Source organism: Equus przewalskii, chromosome 22, assembly GCF_037783145.1.
Source record: "Equus przewalskii isolate Varuska chromosome 22, EquPr2, whole genome shotgun sequence".
Lineage (NCBI taxonomy): Eukaryota > Metazoa > Chordata > Mammalia > Perissodactyla > Equidae > Equus > Equus przewalskii.
Genome location: NC_091852.1, coordinates 4,257,239 through 4,276,147, shown reverse-complemented (window position 1 = coordinate 4,276,147; position 18,909 = coordinate 4,257,239). Strand labels below are relative to the sequence as shown.

The 18,909-nt window shown below is 36.0% G+C and overlaps 1 protein-coding gene across 13 annotated transcripts in view; it reads right to left on the bottom strand.

The window, feature by feature from the left end:
• AGTPBP1 (ATP/GTP binding carboxypeptidase 1) overlaps nucleotides 1–18,909 on the bottom strand; it is a 175,626-nt gene that overhangs the window by 116,875 nt on the left and 39,842 nt on the right. For 7 of the 13 annotated variants that reach the window (XM_070590601.1, XM_070590590.1, XM_070590589.1 and 4 more), the window contains 5 exons: nucleotides 10,933–11,000; nucleotides 7,794–7,857; nucleotides 7,230–7,376; nucleotides 4,829–4,960; nucleotides 2,586–2,679 (listed from right to left, as the gene is read on the bottom strand). In XM_070590601.1, the coding sequence (XP_070446702.1) occupies nucleotides 2,586–2,679; nucleotides 4,829–4,960; nucleotides 7,230–7,376; nucleotides 7,794–7,857; nucleotides 10,933–11,000 (505 nt within the window). Of the gene's footprint in view, nucleotides 1–2,585; nucleotides 2,680–4,828; nucleotides 4,961–7,229; nucleotides 7,377–7,793; nucleotides 7,858–10,932; nucleotides 11,001–17,336; nucleotides 17,457–18,909 lie in introns of those variants that run through there. The other 6 variants (XM_070590597.1, XM_070590599.1, XM_070590596.1 and 3 more) reach the window with 5 other exon arrangements.

The following is an 18,909-nucleotide window of genomic DNA, read 5'->3' as shown; positions in this document are numbered from 1 at the left end:
CACCCCAGTGGCCTAGTGGGTAAGTTTGGTGTGCTCCGTTTCAGCAACCCAGATTCAGTTCCCAGGAGCAGACCTACACCACTTGCCAGTGGCCATGCTCTGGTGGCAGCTCACATACAAAAGGAGGAAGATTGGCAACAGATGCTAGCTCAGGACAAATCTTCCTCAGCAAAAAAAAGAAGCAAGGGTGAAAACACTAGAAATGTTCTGAACCTTACATGTTTGTAAAATTTAACCAAATAGTTGATGTGAACAAGTTCTTCCTTATAAAAGAATCACACAGCTAACAAAAATAGAAAGAATGAGAAAATGAGAAAAGTCACTATTTTGCAATCCCTAAAGAAATAATGGATCTAAGCAACGTCATGAAATATTGCTAAATTATTAGGTGAAAAGTGGATGGATCACATCAACTCAATGATCTCAAGCGGTGCAAAACAGAGTACCCAGCACCACCTAGGAAATATTTTTGACCAGAAAAAAAAAAAAAAGAGAGAGAACCTAAATTTAATCAAGCCTCTAGCTCCATGAGTCTACAGAAAATTTGAGGGATATACCTACACGCTAAATGACCGAGGATACAGTCATCTTAATCCAGAATGTTGGGACATTCTACAAGACATCACCCAGTCCTTCAACAAATAAACCAAAAAAACAGAAGGACTGTTATTGATTTTAAAAGATCATACGACATATCAATCAAAAAGAATGTGTAGATCTTATTTGGATCCTAATTTGAACGAGCCAACATTTCTCAGTCAGAAAATATTAGATGATATTAAGGAATTATTAATACTGTTGGGCAAAGAAATAATACTGTCATAATACTAAAAGAAAAAAGCTCTGTCTCTGATAGTGATCATACTAAAGAATTCACAAAACAAATGTAATAGCTATTTGCTTTAAAATACTTCAGGAGGAGCCAGCCCAGTGGCATAGTGATTAAGTTTGCACACTCCACTTCAGCAGACCAGGGTCCATGGGTCTGGATCCCAGGCACAGACCTACACACCATTCATCAAGCCATGCTGTGGCAGCACCCCACATACAAAATAGAGGAAGACTCGCACAGATGTTAGCTCAGGGCTAATCTCCCTCACCAAAAATAAATAAATAAATAAATACTCCAGGGAAACAAAAAGAAAAGGAAAGGGAAGAAAAGATGAAATAAAAATGGCAAAATATTGATCATTGTTGAAATCAAGTGATGGATACATCAGGGTTCCTTATTCTATTCTCTATTTTTGCGTAGGTTTGGAAATTTCCCTTGTTTGGATTCTGATTCAAAAACACCAGTTGTAAAAGGGCATTTTGAGACAAGTGGAGAAAACTGAACACAGACTGGATTTTAGATCGTGTTAAGGAATTAATAATTTGTTCAGTATGATCATAGTATTGTGGTTCTTTTTTAAGTTCCTATTTCATAGAGTTATACACTGAAGTATTTAGGAGAAAAATGAGAAAATATCTGGGATTTGCTTAAAAATAGCCCAGTAAAAATAAAAGTGTGGAGAGCTGGCCCAGTGGCATAGTAGTTAAGTTCACACACACTGCTTCAGCGGCCTAGGGTTTTCAGGTTCAGATTCAGGGCATGGACCTACACACCCTCATGAAGCCATGCTGTGGTGGCATCCCACATACAAAGTGGAAGAAGACTGGTACAGATGTTAGCTCAGTGACAGTCTTCCTCAAGCAAAGAGAAGAAGATTGGCAACAGATGTTGGCTCAGGACCAATCTTCCTCACCAAAAATAAATAAATAAATAAAGTGTGGAGGGGAACAAATGAAATAAAAATGGCAGAATGTTGATAACTGCTGAATATAGGTAATTAACTTAACTAATACAAGATAATTAATTAAATAAAATATAGACTCTACTTTTATATATGTTGAAAAATTCCATAATAAAATTGTTTCTAAAGAATGACCTCCGATATGGCTTAAGAAAATACTAAACATAACCAAATAACTGGAAATTGCTTTCATTTTCTGAGGTTGAGGACGAAAAACCTACAAATGATAATATATATATATATATACTTATATATACATATATATATACTTATATATACTTATGTGTATATATACAGACATACAAACACATACACGTAACATATCTTGAGATATATACACCTCAAAATAAGAAAAAAGTGACATTATTTTGACACAAAAAGGAAATGTGTAAATTTAAAATATGTTCAGATAATTGTGGGAACAAAGGAAGTAGTCAATAAAAGATTGCAAAATTGGGTAGGGAATATAGTAGGCACTCAGTAAATGTTTTTGAATGAATGATACTTTATAAATGATCTTTTTTCCTCTTATAGTATCTAGAAATATTCAAAAAAAATACCTAAGTTCTCTAACACTATATTAAATGAAATTAAAGTTTTCTAATCTCAATATATTTTTGAAGATTAAACTTTATACTAAAGAAAATCTTTATTACAACAAAGTCACTATTAAAGAACTAAGAAAGGATCCTAGATACAACTTAACTCAACCTGCTCCTTGTCCAAATCAAGATGAGGAGGCCCAGAACAACAAAGGATATACCTCTATTTACACTCAAAACATTTACTCACTTCATAAGACCCGAATTCTTCTTACTAAATGGTCCGATGATTTTAAACATCAGTTCCACAACTCCATTTTTCCCTAAGGATACTGAATTCACAGCTAGGAGGGGGAGAAAGAGACGTAAAATGATTTAAAGACTGCAATAAGTAGAAATGTGTATACTTGGTGATACATAGCCAAAAACATCCACAAACTATTTAATAAATGTGAACTCAAGTCCCTCATAACGTCCACCTTAGCCAATCATTTGAAGGGAAGATTTTTTTTTTTAATTTTTTATAGGAAGTTAAGGAAATTCTGAAAGAAGTTACATAAAACAACAAAATGTTACTACAAAAAAAATCCTTTTAAGTTGCTACATTTGTTTCTTCAACAAATTTAGTGAACTTTACTGAATACCAGGTCATGGGGAATCAGAAATAAAAACAGCCACTGCTATTTACTGTTTCAGTCATTCAGAATGAAACAATAAACAAATAACTACTAAATTACTTTCTAAATAGATTAAGAGTGGGAGGCTGTTCAGGTCCCACCAGTGAGGAGGTCCTAAGCATGGTGAAAGGCATTTCTGGAGAACTGGTGCCTGGGTTCAGTCTTTACAAATGAGGCGCTCCCTAGGACAGGAGAGCTGGATGCGGCTCTGGACTATCTGTGTAGACAGGAGCAACAGAGATAATAGAACAGAGTCAGTAAACACCACGGCTATGAGCAGTTGCATGGTGTTACAACATATAGCATCAAACGCCTACCAATGGGAAGATGAGGTGGGAAAGAAGGTAAACAGATTATGAAGGGCCCTAGAAGTGGTTAATTCCTTCATTAACAAGGAACGGTCCAAAAGGAACAAAATGCAGATCTGCATTTTAAGTACAGGTCAGATCTCACAGCACTCGGGGGAAAATGCATTTGAGAGACACATTAGGAGGCTGTGGTCGAGGTGAGAGGTAATGAGGACTTTAATTAAAGCAACTGCAGTAGGAAGAAGAGGTAACAGAGTTTCACATAAAATATGCAAAGCACCAAACCAGAAAACTATACCTAACATTTTCAACTCTAAACAAATATTATTACAAAATTATAGATAAACCATTTACTAGCCTTCTAGTGGTTAATTCAATAAAATGTCACCAAAATGTAGCTCCTAAAATTTTGTATGATGATTTTAATTCCCTCTGTATCTGTTTATCACTCCACTATCCTCTCTAATTTTACATCTGTGCTGTCTTCCTTTTTCCTTAATTGAGCTATTCAGTGGTTTATTTGTTTTGTTGTTAATCCAACTGTTCTATTTTTTAAATCAACTATTTTTTTGTTTTCTAATGTATTTTTTTTCTTTACTATCTCATTCCTCTGCTTTCCTTGTGTTCATCGCTTGGTTCCTAACTTCTTTGGCTAGATATCCAATTCATTCATTTCCTTATGTTCTTTTCAATTATATGTGTTAATTATTTAAGTGTTCAAAGCTATTTTGCTCTGAGCACATCTTTATCCGTATCGTCAAAGTACAGATATAGATAAACAGATAAGTGCACGCACACATACTAATTTATATGTATACACACATATATACACACGCACATATCTACCACTTTGATTACCATTATTTTGCAATGATATTCCACAATACCACGTACTCTACAATTCAATTTCGGGTGTTTTGTTAACCACTCCAATTCAGTCAGAGAATAGGAAGAAAATCCATTCCCTGTGGGTCTGGGACCTACTATCAGTGAGAGAGAGAGAGTGTGTGTGTTGGGAGACACTTCATCTGAGGCTCTCTCTGCAACCTCCTTCTCTCCAGCTTCCTCAGAGGCTCCAGCAGTATTCATTTTCTGTTCTGCCACCTCCCTGTTGACGGCTGAAGATAAGGAGCTCCAGGTGACTGTGCCACCACAAGCCCCGCCTCAGCTTTCCCCTCAGCTGTGAAAATGCAAGCAGGCACAGCAGTTCTCCAGCTGCCAATACCCTCATATTCTTCCACAGCTTCTCCACAGGCCTGCTCCTCCCCTCACCACAGGCCTCTACACACTGAGGCAATTAAGGAGAATTCTCACGATTCTGTCAGCTGACCTGCTTACCCCACAGCACTTCTGTGGTGGTGGGGTTAGACGCTACAAAGAGTCATATTAAATATTCTCTTTTCTGATCCACAAATTTTAGAGAATCATGGAGTTAAGGTACTTTTAAATTTTCATTTTGTATAACTTGTCAACGCTGAGTTAACTGAAACCTGTTCTGAAACACTTACAGTTAGCAGAATATACTCGTAAAAGCTGAAGACAAGGCAAAACCAAGCGATGATTCTGCAAATTCTGTTTGACCAAATTTAGGGTTATATTCAGAGCTCCATTAATTCTAGCTTTCACTCCAAATTTTTTGTCTGTGTAAAAAAAAATAAACACAAATTATTCATATGTAACTTCTGAATAAAATGAAGACATGATAAAGTAATGAAATTTTTAAAACATTATGAATTCATATTATCAAATATAAAATTGACCTGAAATAATTTAAATTGTAGTCATTTTCTTGTATGATTTTAAAAATACTCCTTATATGTTTGCAACATGGCTTGAAAGAAAGTACTGAGGGACAGGAGGGGGACGGCACCGGGCTACAGGGGGGAGTGGCCCGACGCCTAGGCCGTCATCAAAGGAGTAACTTAACTGATCCACTGCACGTCTAAGTCTGCTCGGTTCAACACTTCCAAGGATTATCATCACACGGCTCAGGAGAAAGGAAAAGAATCCAAACGTCCATTACCAAAATTATTTACTTAATATTAATGTGTTCTTTTCAGACGCATAAAAGAATATAAATTAATGAAAAAATTAACAGCTTATATAGAAAGTAATCTAGCAAATATTATTAAATAAATTTCTAAAAGGATCTAATTCTTAACAGAGAAAGAGAATAAAAGAAGTTCTTGATTTTTATTCTCACAAAGAGATTAAAACAGTAAAAAACAATCTGGACAACAAGAACTTAAGAATATTAAGATTTTAAACAGAGAAAACAAGCGGCACCAGTAAACAGTTATTTTATCAATAACAGGAATTTTAAGTCAAAAAGAACTAAAGATTCCTGAGGGAAAATTACTCTCATCTCACAAGAGAAAAAAAAAGATAGAAAATCAATCAAAAAATTACTGCATAATGTCCTTCAATGACATAAAAATGGAAAACCAGGACAAATAATGAAATAGCACAAACTTAAAAGTACAGGAGAAAATAAACTAAATGAGCTACAACTTAAAAGGGACATTAAAGAAATACAAATAAGAAATACATCAATGTCTTAATTCTATGCAACAAAAAGCAGAAGATAATCTGGTTCTAAAGAGAGGAGGAAACAGGAGATAATATTCATCAATAAATAAGGTTTTCTCACTTTATTTTCCATTCTCAGCAAACAGCTCAGAAGGGAGCCCTTAAATCTCAAGTACAAGAATTAAAGAAAAATAAGAGACAGCTAACATATTTCTTAAATTAACTGAACATATGTTTAAAGTCTCAAGGCCCCTAAAATACCTGTAAAATTAAAGTCATCTCAGGGATGCTTTCTTTAAGACAAAACTCGTTAAAGTATTCTTTAAATATTTATACAATACATAAAGATACGCAGGAAATACACAAAAATACATAAACGTATACACACACACACACAGTTTTTAGAATAAGGATTTTAACCACATACTTCAAAGTTTAAAACCACATGCACGTCACAAGGCTATGGCAGAACTCTTAAAAAGCACTATCCTAGGGGCTGGCCCAGTGGCACAGCGGTTAAGTTTGCACGTGCTGCTTCAGCGGCCCAGGGTTCACCAGTTCAGATCTCAGGTGTGGACCTATGCACCTCTTATCAAGCCATGCTGTGGCAGGCATCCCACATAAAAGAGAGGAAGATGGGCACGGATGTTAGCTCAGGGCCAATGTTCCTCAGCAAAAAGAGGAGGATTGGCAGCAGATGTTAGCTCAGGGCTAATTTTCCTCAAAATAAAAAAGAAAAGAAAAAGAAAAATCACTATCCTAAGAGTTCAGGGAATCATTTTAATCTGCATGCAGACAGACAACTATAAACTGAATTCAGGTTCTAGTCAAAGGATGCCTTTCTCTCTTAACCTAAATCAGCTTCCTCCTTTGTTTTATATCCCGTGCTTTGTCAATTAGTATTTTTCAATATTTTGCATGTCTTACTGTTGTAATAATCGGTCTTACAACTTTTTATATCTCTTCTGCTCTTTTTAACTGGATTGTAAGTTTTTTGGGCACTGAGACTGTGCAGTACAAATATGACAAATATGAGGGGCAGTACCTCCATGCCCCTCAAAGCATTCTCATCCATACTCCCTCCTTCTAGCCTCAACAACATCCATGTTACGTGTATCCGATACACACAGGAACACACACACCGAGACACACTTGTGATTTTGACACATTTTTGTTCCTTTTTCCACCATATGCAATGGAATTCCTCACGAATCCAGGATCCTCAATTCTTGCAGTTGACTGTAAAAAGCATTCCACGACTAAGAGCAAGAAAAAGCAGCAGCATTTTTTGACTTTAAAAATTTACCAGCTTCAAGGCACAGAGAATCAATGTCACAAAGACTGTTGCAGAACCGATAATCATACAAGTGAAACCCTCACCTTTTGGTCCAATCTTTGCGAGAATGGAATGAATCTGCACCATTAACTCCTCATTCAGGGGAGACTCCTTGCTGGCATTCATGAGTAACTGCAATAATATTTGTGAACCACCTTTGGTGACTAAGAAACTTGCTCTTCGACCTCCACCTAAAAATTTTTTTAAAAAATATGTTTAAACAGCAAATCCTCCCATAACATATTAGATATCACAACTTGTTAGCGTTCAAGAAATATTTAAAGTATGACTTCTGAAATCAAACACCATCAAAATCAAATTTTATTTCATTTATTTTAGTTAGAAAATAGCACAGAGAGTAAATACAATTGATGCTAAAACTCTATGTTCAAGGCTCTGAAACACATGGGCTTCAGAGGTAGTTTGAGAGAGACTGAAAGATACCAAAAAGAAAGCAACAACTAAAGAGTATGACATTTCAGTTTCCAAATTCCAATACTCAGAATAGCCTTTATATGAGTATCAAAAAATTCCAAATAAAGTACACATGATACATTGTTGACCACTGTTTACAAACAGAAATGAGACCAAAAGAAACAAAAACTTACCAGCTGACACCAGCTCAACAAGAATGCTTAAGATATTAAGTGTAGTTTGAAGATCTTTCGTGTTCTGAAATAAATAGTTTATTTGCTGTATTAAACCACTGTAAATCTGTGATTCCCAAACCTTTTCTACCTGTTGGGAACTACCTACATTTTACAGATGACCTTTCCAGTTTCTCTAAGAACAAATGTATGCAGGTTTCCACTATTCTCACTTATCCCTTCAGTCTCTTCTTCTTGCCCTTAAGAACTTTTGCAAATCATCTGAGCTATTATTTTCTTAGTATCAACAATATTACAAAAGGAATTAATTTGTCATTTGAATTCATTTTCTAACAAATAGATAATACAAATAAATGAATCAAAATGTAAAAGGCACTACAACATATGACTACTAGTGACTGCCCAACCACTTAGCTCGCCTCAGAAGACAACTGCATTACCAATTTCTTATGTAACCAGCCAAATATAATGCACACACATAAAGAAATCCATGTAAATAAACGTGCATATACAGATTTATTTCTCCAAATGTATTGCCCTATAAATACTACTTTGTACACTATTTTTACATATCCATAAATAGTTTCTTCATTCTTTTTAAGGGCTACAGGTCATATTTCATTACATGGTTACGCCATTGTTTACGTAACCAGTCAACTACCAATGAGATAATTGTTTTTTAAATCTTTTGCTATTAAAAAATTGCAACATGGGGCTAGTCCGGTGGTGTAGTGGTTAAGTTCACACGCTCTGCCTCAGTGGCCCAGGGTTCACAGGTTCGGATCCCAGGCATGGACTTACACACTGCTCACTGAGCCATGCTGTGGTAGTGTCCCACATATGAAATAGAGGAAGACTGGCACAGATGTTAGCTCAGCGACAATCTTCCTTAAGCAAAAAGATGAACAATGGCAACAGATGTTAGCTCAGGGCCAATCCTCCTCACAAAAAAAAAAAAAAAAAAAAAAATTGGGACAAAAAACCAAGTACATATATTTACACGGGATCAAATACATCTGTATGTGAGATAAATTCCTGGAATTTCTGAATCAAAGAATATGGGCATTTATTTTGATTGCTCTTCATGGAGCAATTTAAACTCTCATCAGCAATGTGGAAGAGTAACTATTTTCCAAAGTCTGGACGACCAATCTAATAAGAGAAAATGTTTAAACACTGTACTGTGCTTACACTTCTCTTATTAAAAGCACTGCTTGGATGAAGAAAACCACACAAAGAGCAGAATCATGGCCTCTTCAAGGAACTGCCTCACCCTCACTCAGAGTAGAAGGATTCTTATAATGTTTATCCAGAGGAATTCCAGAACTGCTGTGTATCAGTGACTGGCATGGCACTCTTCTCTTCCTTTCCGAAAGGGAATGATTGTTGCTCTGCTTCGCCATTTTTGCTCACAGACTAATGGAACCAAAAAGCCACATCCAGACCAGATAGAGGACTATGCATTAAACAGAGACCCACGTCTTAGTGTTGGAGGTATTAACTGGACCACTGATCACTGGGGAGGGATTCGGAAGAAAGAGAGGGACAGACATTTGTTAAAGAGAAGAACGGATTGTGGCAGCAAGACTGCTATGTGTTCAGCAAACTGATTTCACTTTCTTCCTGGGTACACAGCCAGACCACATTTCCAGCTCTTCTGCAGTTAGGTTTGGGCCATGACTGAGCTCAGGCCACTGGAACCTGAATGGCAGTCACACTGTTATTTCTTGGCCTTACCCAGACAAGTCTCCCTCATGTATTTCACCACCTCCCACTTCTGTTGACCTCAATAAATTGTGACATCAACAAACAGAAAAAAAACGATGCTCAATCTCAAGTGCCATTTGTGTTTCTTCTCCTGGGAACTGTCTGTTCATAACTTTTACACATTTTTCCACTGGACTGTTGATTTTTTTTCCTTACTAATTTATAGAAGTTCTTTATATGTTAAAGAAATTATACAAGCGAAAATACTTTTTCCTCAGTTTGCCAAGTGTCTATGGTGTTGTCTCCAACGTACTTTTGTTAATATAGCTGAATTTATCAATCTTTTCTTTTATAGCTCCTGGTTTTTTTCCATACTTAGAAAAGCGTTCTCTGTTGTAAGATTATTTAAAAAATTTTCCCATTACTTTCTCTACTATTTTAATTTTATTTTCCATGCTTAAATCTTTGCTTGATATGGCATTTATTTTGGTGTAGAAAGGATCCAACATTACACTTTTCTGGATGGCTACCAATTTGTCCCAGCTCCACTTATTTTAATTTATTTTTGGACTTTCTATTCTATTACACTGATGTCTATCTACTACTCATGCACAATTTCTAAGCTATCTGAATTCCTGAAGTTTTATAATGTTCTTTGCTATTTGGCGTGGCTAGTCCTTTATTATTTCTCTTCTTTTTCAGAAATGTCCTTTCTATTCCCACTTATTATTTTCCCAGTAGACTTTAGAAACAAAACTGATGGTATTTTTATTGAGATTGCATTAAATTGACAGATCAATTCAGGGAAAAATGACAGTTTTATGTCATTTTAATAAAAAGTAATTCCTATCAAAAAACATGAACTCACTCCCTGTTCTTTTATTTTTTTCCAACTCTACTGAGATGTAGTTTGACACGAAACAAAAGTTCAAGATGTACAACGTACTGCACTCACTCCCTGATCGTAACATTGCATTGAATAAAACACATAAGCCTGATTCTGAACGTGTTCTGCTGATCCACCAAAAAACTTTCACACTGGCAAAGAGACTTAATTATCATCAACATAATATAGTTATCCAACCAATATACGTAGTAAACTAAACCACGAATATATATCAGCTAACAATACAATGAGAATTTCCAATATCGATAATTTAAATTAAGCTAAAAATTTTCAGCTAATGCTTTATTTTCTATAACCAAGTAGGATGGCATGTTAAGATTTAAAATATGGCTATCATTATAATCATAAGGAAAGAGAGGGTTTATCCATATTTATACTACTGTTCCAAATGATAATTTAAAACATAAAACAAACTTCCATTCATTGGTTTTACCTCCAGGATAAAAACTTGATACTTCAAATTTTTTTTTCTTGAGTTCTGGCTGGTATTAACAGTTACATAACCAAAGCCTGTCAGTGATTTACCTCTAATGTTGACAGGAGAACTTCCATTCCTGTAGAACCTTTGGCTGTCATTTCTCTCCTGGTTTTTTCTGAAAAGTAGAAAAAATTTTCTTCTCAAAGATGAAAGAAAAAAATTACATACAGTTTCATTATATAGCTAACGTAGAATCAACAAGTCTCCATTGGTCCAGTAAACATTCTAAATTGGTTTTTAGATGTTCCTCTCTCTGATGTCACTAATTCTACTCTGTGAGGACTTCCTGATTTCAGTTAACAAGACTTTCCCTGCATTTCACCACAGCTCTTATCATGGATTAGGTGAAGCTCTGTCAGTCCATCTAAAATCTTAAGAGTCAATCACATAGTACAGGTACCACAAGTGGAGGCCAGGCAGGAGTGGCGATGGCAGAACTCTTTATTACCTTTATGACTAGAACTAGAAAATATTTAATCAAAATTGGTGAAAACAGAAACCTAGTGCTATCTTCAAATATTCTGATTGAATTAATGCCATTTTAAAATTCTGAATTACACAAAAATAAACAAAACTAAGGAAGAGCTACTTCTGCAAGAGTCTGGAGACCAGCTCACCCAAATGATCCTTTTCATGTCACTGAAATGGAAAAGCAGCAGCGTAAATCATTTCTACTATTTAAAGGTTTCTAGAGCTTCTCCACAATTATTCTCCTTTGATTAACAAGAGAAGAAAGGCAGATCGCAGGCCAACACTTACAAAAGGAACTAATATTTACTGTTCCATGTACTCCTCCTACATTACCTCATTTATGACTCACTCTAATCCTCTGGGGAAAAAATTACTCTTTTCACAGACCAAAAATTTAAGTTCAGAAAGGAGAAGAAACCTACACAAAGTCATCAAGCAAGTAAGTGAAAGAGACCAGGTGAGCCAGGTGTTCCTGAGCCCCAAGCGTACTGTCTCCACTGGCTCCATGCCCTTCCAGGAGGAGGACAGGAGTCACCCTTGCAGCAGGACTGTGCACAAGAGTCTCCAACGTCTCACACGTGGACATTAGCGCCAGAAATTCTTCTCATACAAGACGACAACGGTATCCATTCCACACTTTGAGAGTTTAAAACAGAATGCAAACAATCCATTCTCCATACAGCACATATTACACAATAAAATTCAAGAGACTGGGAGTACAAATTTGCTCCATATGGGGATAGTCAGGGGAGTTTAAGAGCAGAACAATGAGCACTGAGGCCCTGAAACGAGGAAGGCGAAGTCAGGCTAAGCCTTTAGAACATTCTGCCCAGAGCAAATCTTATGCAGCCTCCACTGTGAATGAACAAGAAGTTACATGTGGTATAGTTCTGACACATAAAAATCACACATGTACAATTTCACAAGAATATGAAGTATGCGATGTACAAGTCACAAAATCTCAGAGTTGCCTGAAACTTTAAGAAGTCATTAGTCTGATATCCGTCTACAATTAAGTTATTCTAAATTAGGAGTTATTAAAGAGAAGGACAAGTGTCCTACAGAGAAGTTATAGTATAATATTATTTACAACAACTATCAATAACTACCTACAAAATAAATATGCTGGAGATTAGATACTCATATTTTCCTTTAAAACAACAATCTCATGCTATCGTACATCATCTCAGGTCCAGATAATGAACTCTGTAAAACTTACAAACACCTTGTAATCCTTCAAAATAGAAACTCGCACAAGTGATACGAAGATCTAAAACACTGTTCATGTCTGCTCCCTGTTGCCAGATTACCAATGCTTAAAGAATGACAAGTTTCTTTACCTACATAAAAAAGGAAAAACTCACTAATGTTTGTAAAACCAAATTTCTCCCTTTTAAAAAGCAGATGATTCCTCTGCCACCACGCCACCCCAACTTATCCTTCACTGCTTCCCCGGCCCAGCTGCCTCCACCAAAAAGCATTAAGTTGTAAAATAAATGAAATATTGCTTAAGAATCCACGACGCATCCTTGATTTAATATTTTAAATAACACTATTGATTTAATATTAAAGTTAAATCATTTTTCAACATTAACATCGCTTAGAATATTCAGAAATCCCCACTATTAACAAACCATTACATTTTCACCTTCACAGGTGAAAAAAACCTCCACTCCTTTGAAGACAGTGCAACGCAGCATCTAACTCCCCTTGTCGTAACATCCACCATCATCTAGTTTACTCCTCACACTCAACGAAAACTAGGTGCTACACGTTTTTCTCCTCTACTCCAGGTTCTGCCGTGACCTTGGGAGACTTCAGTGTCAATGCGGATGACTCATTCAAATACCCAGCTTCACAGTTTCCTGACCCTGTAACAAGATCCTTCCCTCTGTGCCCGTTTATCAACCCGCTCAGTCCTCAGATCTCAAACTGCTCTACCTCTTCCACCTAACCCCCAATTTCTCTCTTTCAGACCACAGCCTCCTGACACTCCTGCTCTTCTCTCCTTCCTCAAGATTATGTAAACCTCACTGGCATTTTCACTGAAACTTGTAATGTGTCACGGGTAGTGTTGTCTGCCCATAAAATTAGACCCCTCCACACCTACCCTGGATTCCAAGCCCTGCCCCTTAGCCTTCCCACCGTGAACTCCTATACAGAAGTGAATGCTAAAACGTGCAGTCGCTATGCCTACATTACAGTAAAAATAATGCCACAAGAATTTCTTCTCCTAGCATGAGACTGTTAGTACCAAAAAATTCACCATTTCCAACCTCAGGTGGCAACACAAAACTCCTCTTTTCATTTAACTCACAGCCATCACTATCTGCCCTGCCACAGCCCATAACTATTTCAAAATTTGTACCAGTCCGCAATCCTTCCTCTCAATCTCTGGACCTCTATTGCCAACACTCAGCAACTACATTCTTCCTCAGTGAACTGAGGCAAAGCGATCAGTTACAACAAATGAAACCCTACAAATAATGACCAAACTCCACATGCTCATGTATCAAATCCCTGACAATCTTGTGTTCCTTTCTGCAGTTTGAAGGAGGGGGGAGGAAGTGTCCTCTCTGCTACCTTCTGAATCTCATCCTTTCTACCTACTCATGAACCTATACCTTCAAATTCTACCAACATGCGATTTATAATTTTTCCACATACCTAACAAATCTTGTTTTATCTTGCCTCTCCCTCTATTTCTGTCTCTTCCTCAGTGAAGCCCCCTCAACAGTCTACACTCCCTGCCATTATTTCATCTGGCACTCACATTACAACATATAGCAACCTTCCTTCTAATCCTACCACTTGAAAGTGCTCTTACTGTGGTCAATAATTTGTTAATTATCAAATCAAAAAGACCTTTATTTTTAACTAGCCTCTCTATGTCAACACTGCTGACCACTGCTTCCTCTCTTCGCGTTTTTTCCTCGCTTACAGTCCTTCCCAATTTACACTACCACATGCTTTCTGCAACACCTTCAATAACCCAAATGTTATACTTAACAGACAAGAATTTTAAAGCATCTATTATAATTATGATCAATGATATTAAGGAAAATAAGTTCACAATGAATGAAAAGATAGGAAACCACAGCAGAGAAACAGAAATATAAAAAAAGAATCAAATGCACATTTTAGAATAGAAAAATGTAGTATCTGACATCATTATCAGAAAGATAATTAAAGAAGCAGTAAACTTGAAGATAGAAAAAAACAAAATTATCCAGTCTGAATATGAGAGAATTATGATTGAAAAATATGAGCCTCAAGGACCTCTGAAATAATCTCCAAAAGTCTAATATATGTAGACTTATAGTCTCAGAGGAGAAGACAGAATGGGGAAGAAAAAAAATTTTCCAAATTTGGTGAAAGACATAAATTTACAGATTCAAGAAGCTCAGCAAATTCCAAGCAGGATAAATAAAAGAAAACTACACCCAGGCAAACTTCTGAAAACCAAAACTAAAGGAAAATCCTGAAATCAACCAGAGAAAAATGACACATAAATTCAAAAATGGCAGCATTTGAAATTATGGAGGCCATAAAACAGTGGAAGTGCTATTTTAAGTGCTCTTTGTAATGTTAAAAGACAAAAACTATCAACCTAGAATTCTATATCCATAAAAATATCCTTCAAGAATTAGATGGAACAAATCCATTGTCAGATAAAACAAAAAAAATTCTTCCACAGCAGACCTGCACTACCAGAAATGCCAAAGGAAATTCTGTAGGCTAAAGGGAAACGATACTAGCTCAAACTCACATCTTTAGGAAAGAATAAAGAGCTTCAGAAATGGTAAATATCTGAGTAAATACAAAAACTAATTTTTCTTCTTAACGTCTTTAAAATACACAGGACCGTCTCAAGCAAAAATTATCGTGTAGGGTTTATAATGTATAGCCATGTGACACATTTGACAACTATCGCTACAGAATGGTAAATATAAATGGATCTGTAAGTTTCCAAGGCTTCTAAATTTTACATAAGGTTATAATATTAATTCTAAGCAAAGTGTGAAAAGTTAATGACGTTTATTGCACTCTCCAGAGGAATGACTTTTTCAAAATGCACAGAAGTATAACTAAAAAGCCAATGGGTAAATTAAAATGGAATTCTAAAAAAATTTTCAAATAATCCAAAAGAAGGCAGGACAAGAATAAACAAGGAATAAAATTAGAAAGGACAAACAGAAAACAAATGATAAAATTGCAGACCTTAAGTTCAATCAACATTAGATTAAATGTGAACACACAAAATGCTTAAATAAAAAGACAGAGGACACCAAAGTGCTCTCTATAAAAGACACACTTTAGATTCAAAGATGCAAATAGGCTGAAAGGAAAAGAATGGATAAAGCTGTACCATACGAACAACAACCAAAAGAAAGCTGGAGAGGCTATACTAACAGCAGATAAAATAAACATCAAGGCAAAGAAGATAAAGCAGGACATTCTATAATGATAAAAGGGGAAACTCACCAGAATATAAAAATGATAAATGTGAATGCATTTTATCATTTTCACAGGACCCTCTTATAGCCAAATATAAAATGTAATTAGTTCCCAGGACACAAATCTGTTTTTTCCCTCTACATCTCCTTCCAAGAAAATTTCACTTCACTTCCATTACCTTAACTACCAAGCTTTTGACTCTTAATCTTGCTCTTCATTCACAACTCTGTACCAAATTTTTCACTTCTTCTAACTTATTTACAAGGCATAAAACTGTTATCAATAATTATAACATTGTACCAGTAGGCTTCTTACATGTATAAATATATCATATATGACAATAACAGAACAAAGGAGTGATAAAGAAACAGAGTTACACTGGAAGAAAATTTCAATATCTTACCAGAATTAAGTTAGTATTAATCTAAAACTCACTGTAATAAGATGCATATTGTAATCCCTACAGGAACCACTAAGAAAATAACTAAAATTTTAAAAAGTTAAAAAATCAGGGGTTGGCCCCATGGCCGAGTGGTTAAGTTCGTGTGCTCTGCTTCAGTGGCCCAGGGATTCACCGGTTCGGATCCTGGGTGCAGACATAGCACCTCTCATCAGGCCACACTGAGCTGGTGTCCCACATGGCACAACCAGAAGGACCTACAACTAGAATATACTGCTATGTACTAGGGGGCTATGGGGAAAAGAAGAAGAAGGCGAAAAAAAAGAAGACTGGCAATAGATGTTAGCACAGGTGCCAATCTTAAAAAACAAATCAACAGATAACATAAAAGAAGACAATAAAAGATGAGAAGAGGAATGTAAAAGACATGAAATATATAGAAAACAAATAGCAAAATGGCAGATGCAAATCCAATCATATGAATAAGTACAATAACTTAGAAGCAATAAACACTCAGATTAGATAAAAAAGCAAGATCAAGGGGTTAGCCCAGTGCTGCAGTGGTTAGGTTCACACATTCCGCTTCAGTGGCCCAGGGTTTGCTGGTTCGGATCCAGGGTGTGGACCTGCCCACCACTTGTCAAACCATGCTGTGGCAGGCGTCCCACGTATAAAGTAGAGGAAGACGGGCACAGATGTTAGCTCAAGGCCAGTCTTCCTCAGCAAAAAGAGGAGGATTGGTGCCAGATGTTAGCTCAGGGCTAATCTTCCTCAAAAAATAAATAAATAGATAGTTAAATAAACAAATAGAAGCAAGATCCAACTATATGCCATCTTCAAGAAACACACTCTAAAACAAAAAACAGAAACAAGTTGAAACTGAAAGGAGGGAAAAGGGTATAATATGCAAAGAGGAACCATAAGAGAGCTGGAGGGCTTGTATTATTATTAGATAAAACAGATTTTAAATCTAGAAATATTACTGGAGACAAAGAAAGACATTTCATGATGATGAAAGAGTCAAACCATCAACAAGATTTCACTACTCTAAATGTACACACAGCTAACAGAGCCTCAAAATATTTGAACCAAACACTGCCAAAATCGAAAAGAGAAACATACAGTTCAAACAACAGGTGGAGATGTCAATCCTCAACTCTTAATAATTGATAGAGCACCTGGCTAGAAAGTCAACAGAGTATAGAAGACTTGAACAACACTACCAACCGAGCTGACTTCATCAACATCAATAGAACACTCTCCCCAGCAACAGCAGATGGAACACTCAAGTGTACACGGAGTATTTTCCAGGAAAGGCCATATACCAAGTGACAAAACAAGTCTCAATAAATTCAAAAGGATTAAAATCATACAAAGTATATTCTCCAACCAAAATGGAATTAAATTAGCAATCAACAACAGAAAGAAATTGGGAAATTCTGAAATAATGGGAAATTCAACAACACACTTCTAAACAATCCATAGGCTGAAGAAGAAATCACAAAGAAAATTAGAACATATGAGAACTGAATGAAAAAAAAAATACAACATATCAAAATTTACAGAATGCAATGAAAGCAGTCTTTACAGGGAAAAGAACAGCTCTAAATCCCTACATTAGAAAAGACAGGTCTCAAAATCAATAATCTAAGTTCCACTTTTAAAAAAAATGGGAAAGCAAGCACAAATGAAACTCAAAGCAACAAGAGGAGGAAGGCAATAAAGATTAGAGATCGATGAAATAGAAAAACAGATGAAATCGATGAAACCAGAAGTTGGTTGTTTCAAAAGATCAACAAAATTGACAGATGTTTAGCTGGACCAGCGTTTCCCAATCTCAGCACTGTTGACATTTGGGGCCAGATGATTCTTCCTTGTAGGGAGCTGTCCTACACGTTAACAGTCTGATCAGCAGCCTCCTGGCCTCTATCCGCTGGATGCCAGTAACAATCCCCCTCCTCAAATTTCACAGCCAAAAATGTCTCCAAACATTGCCAGTGTCCCTGGTGGGAGTGGGTGGAAAAAAATCACCCCCAGTTGAGAATCACTGAGCTAGAGAGACTAAGAAATAAGAGAGGACACAAATGACAAAAATCAAGAATGACAGAAGGAATATCACTTCTTATCCTACAGAAACTAAAAGGATTATAAGGAAGTATTATGTACAGCTGTATGCCAATAAACTAGACTACTTACATAAAATGGATAATTAATATAAATGTTTCTAGGAAAAAAATAAGCATAAACTACAAAAAGCACCATGCACACTGCAAATAAGCAGTACATTATTAAAGACAGAAAGTGTAATGTATCCAAGGAAAACCAGGGGCAAACTATGGAAATTTGTGTTTTAACTGTGTTAATGACGTGTGTTATAGGGGATTTTTTTTAATTATTTAAATACACAAGAAGTATATGCTTGTTGCAATGATTCTAACAGCACAAAAGTACTAAAATAAAATTAGGAACTCATTTCCCTCCATTTCTATCCCATTGATATAACTACTGCTAATAATTTGGTATGTATTTTTCCTTTTTCTTTGCCTTGCTCATACAAACATATACATATCTACTGGTTTACTTAGCACAAAAGTAAGATACACGTAGTTCGATTAACCAAAAAAACTTGCTTTTTTACTTAACATATTAAATGCAGGACTCCAGGACAATTCATATGGTTCCACAAATGAACTAC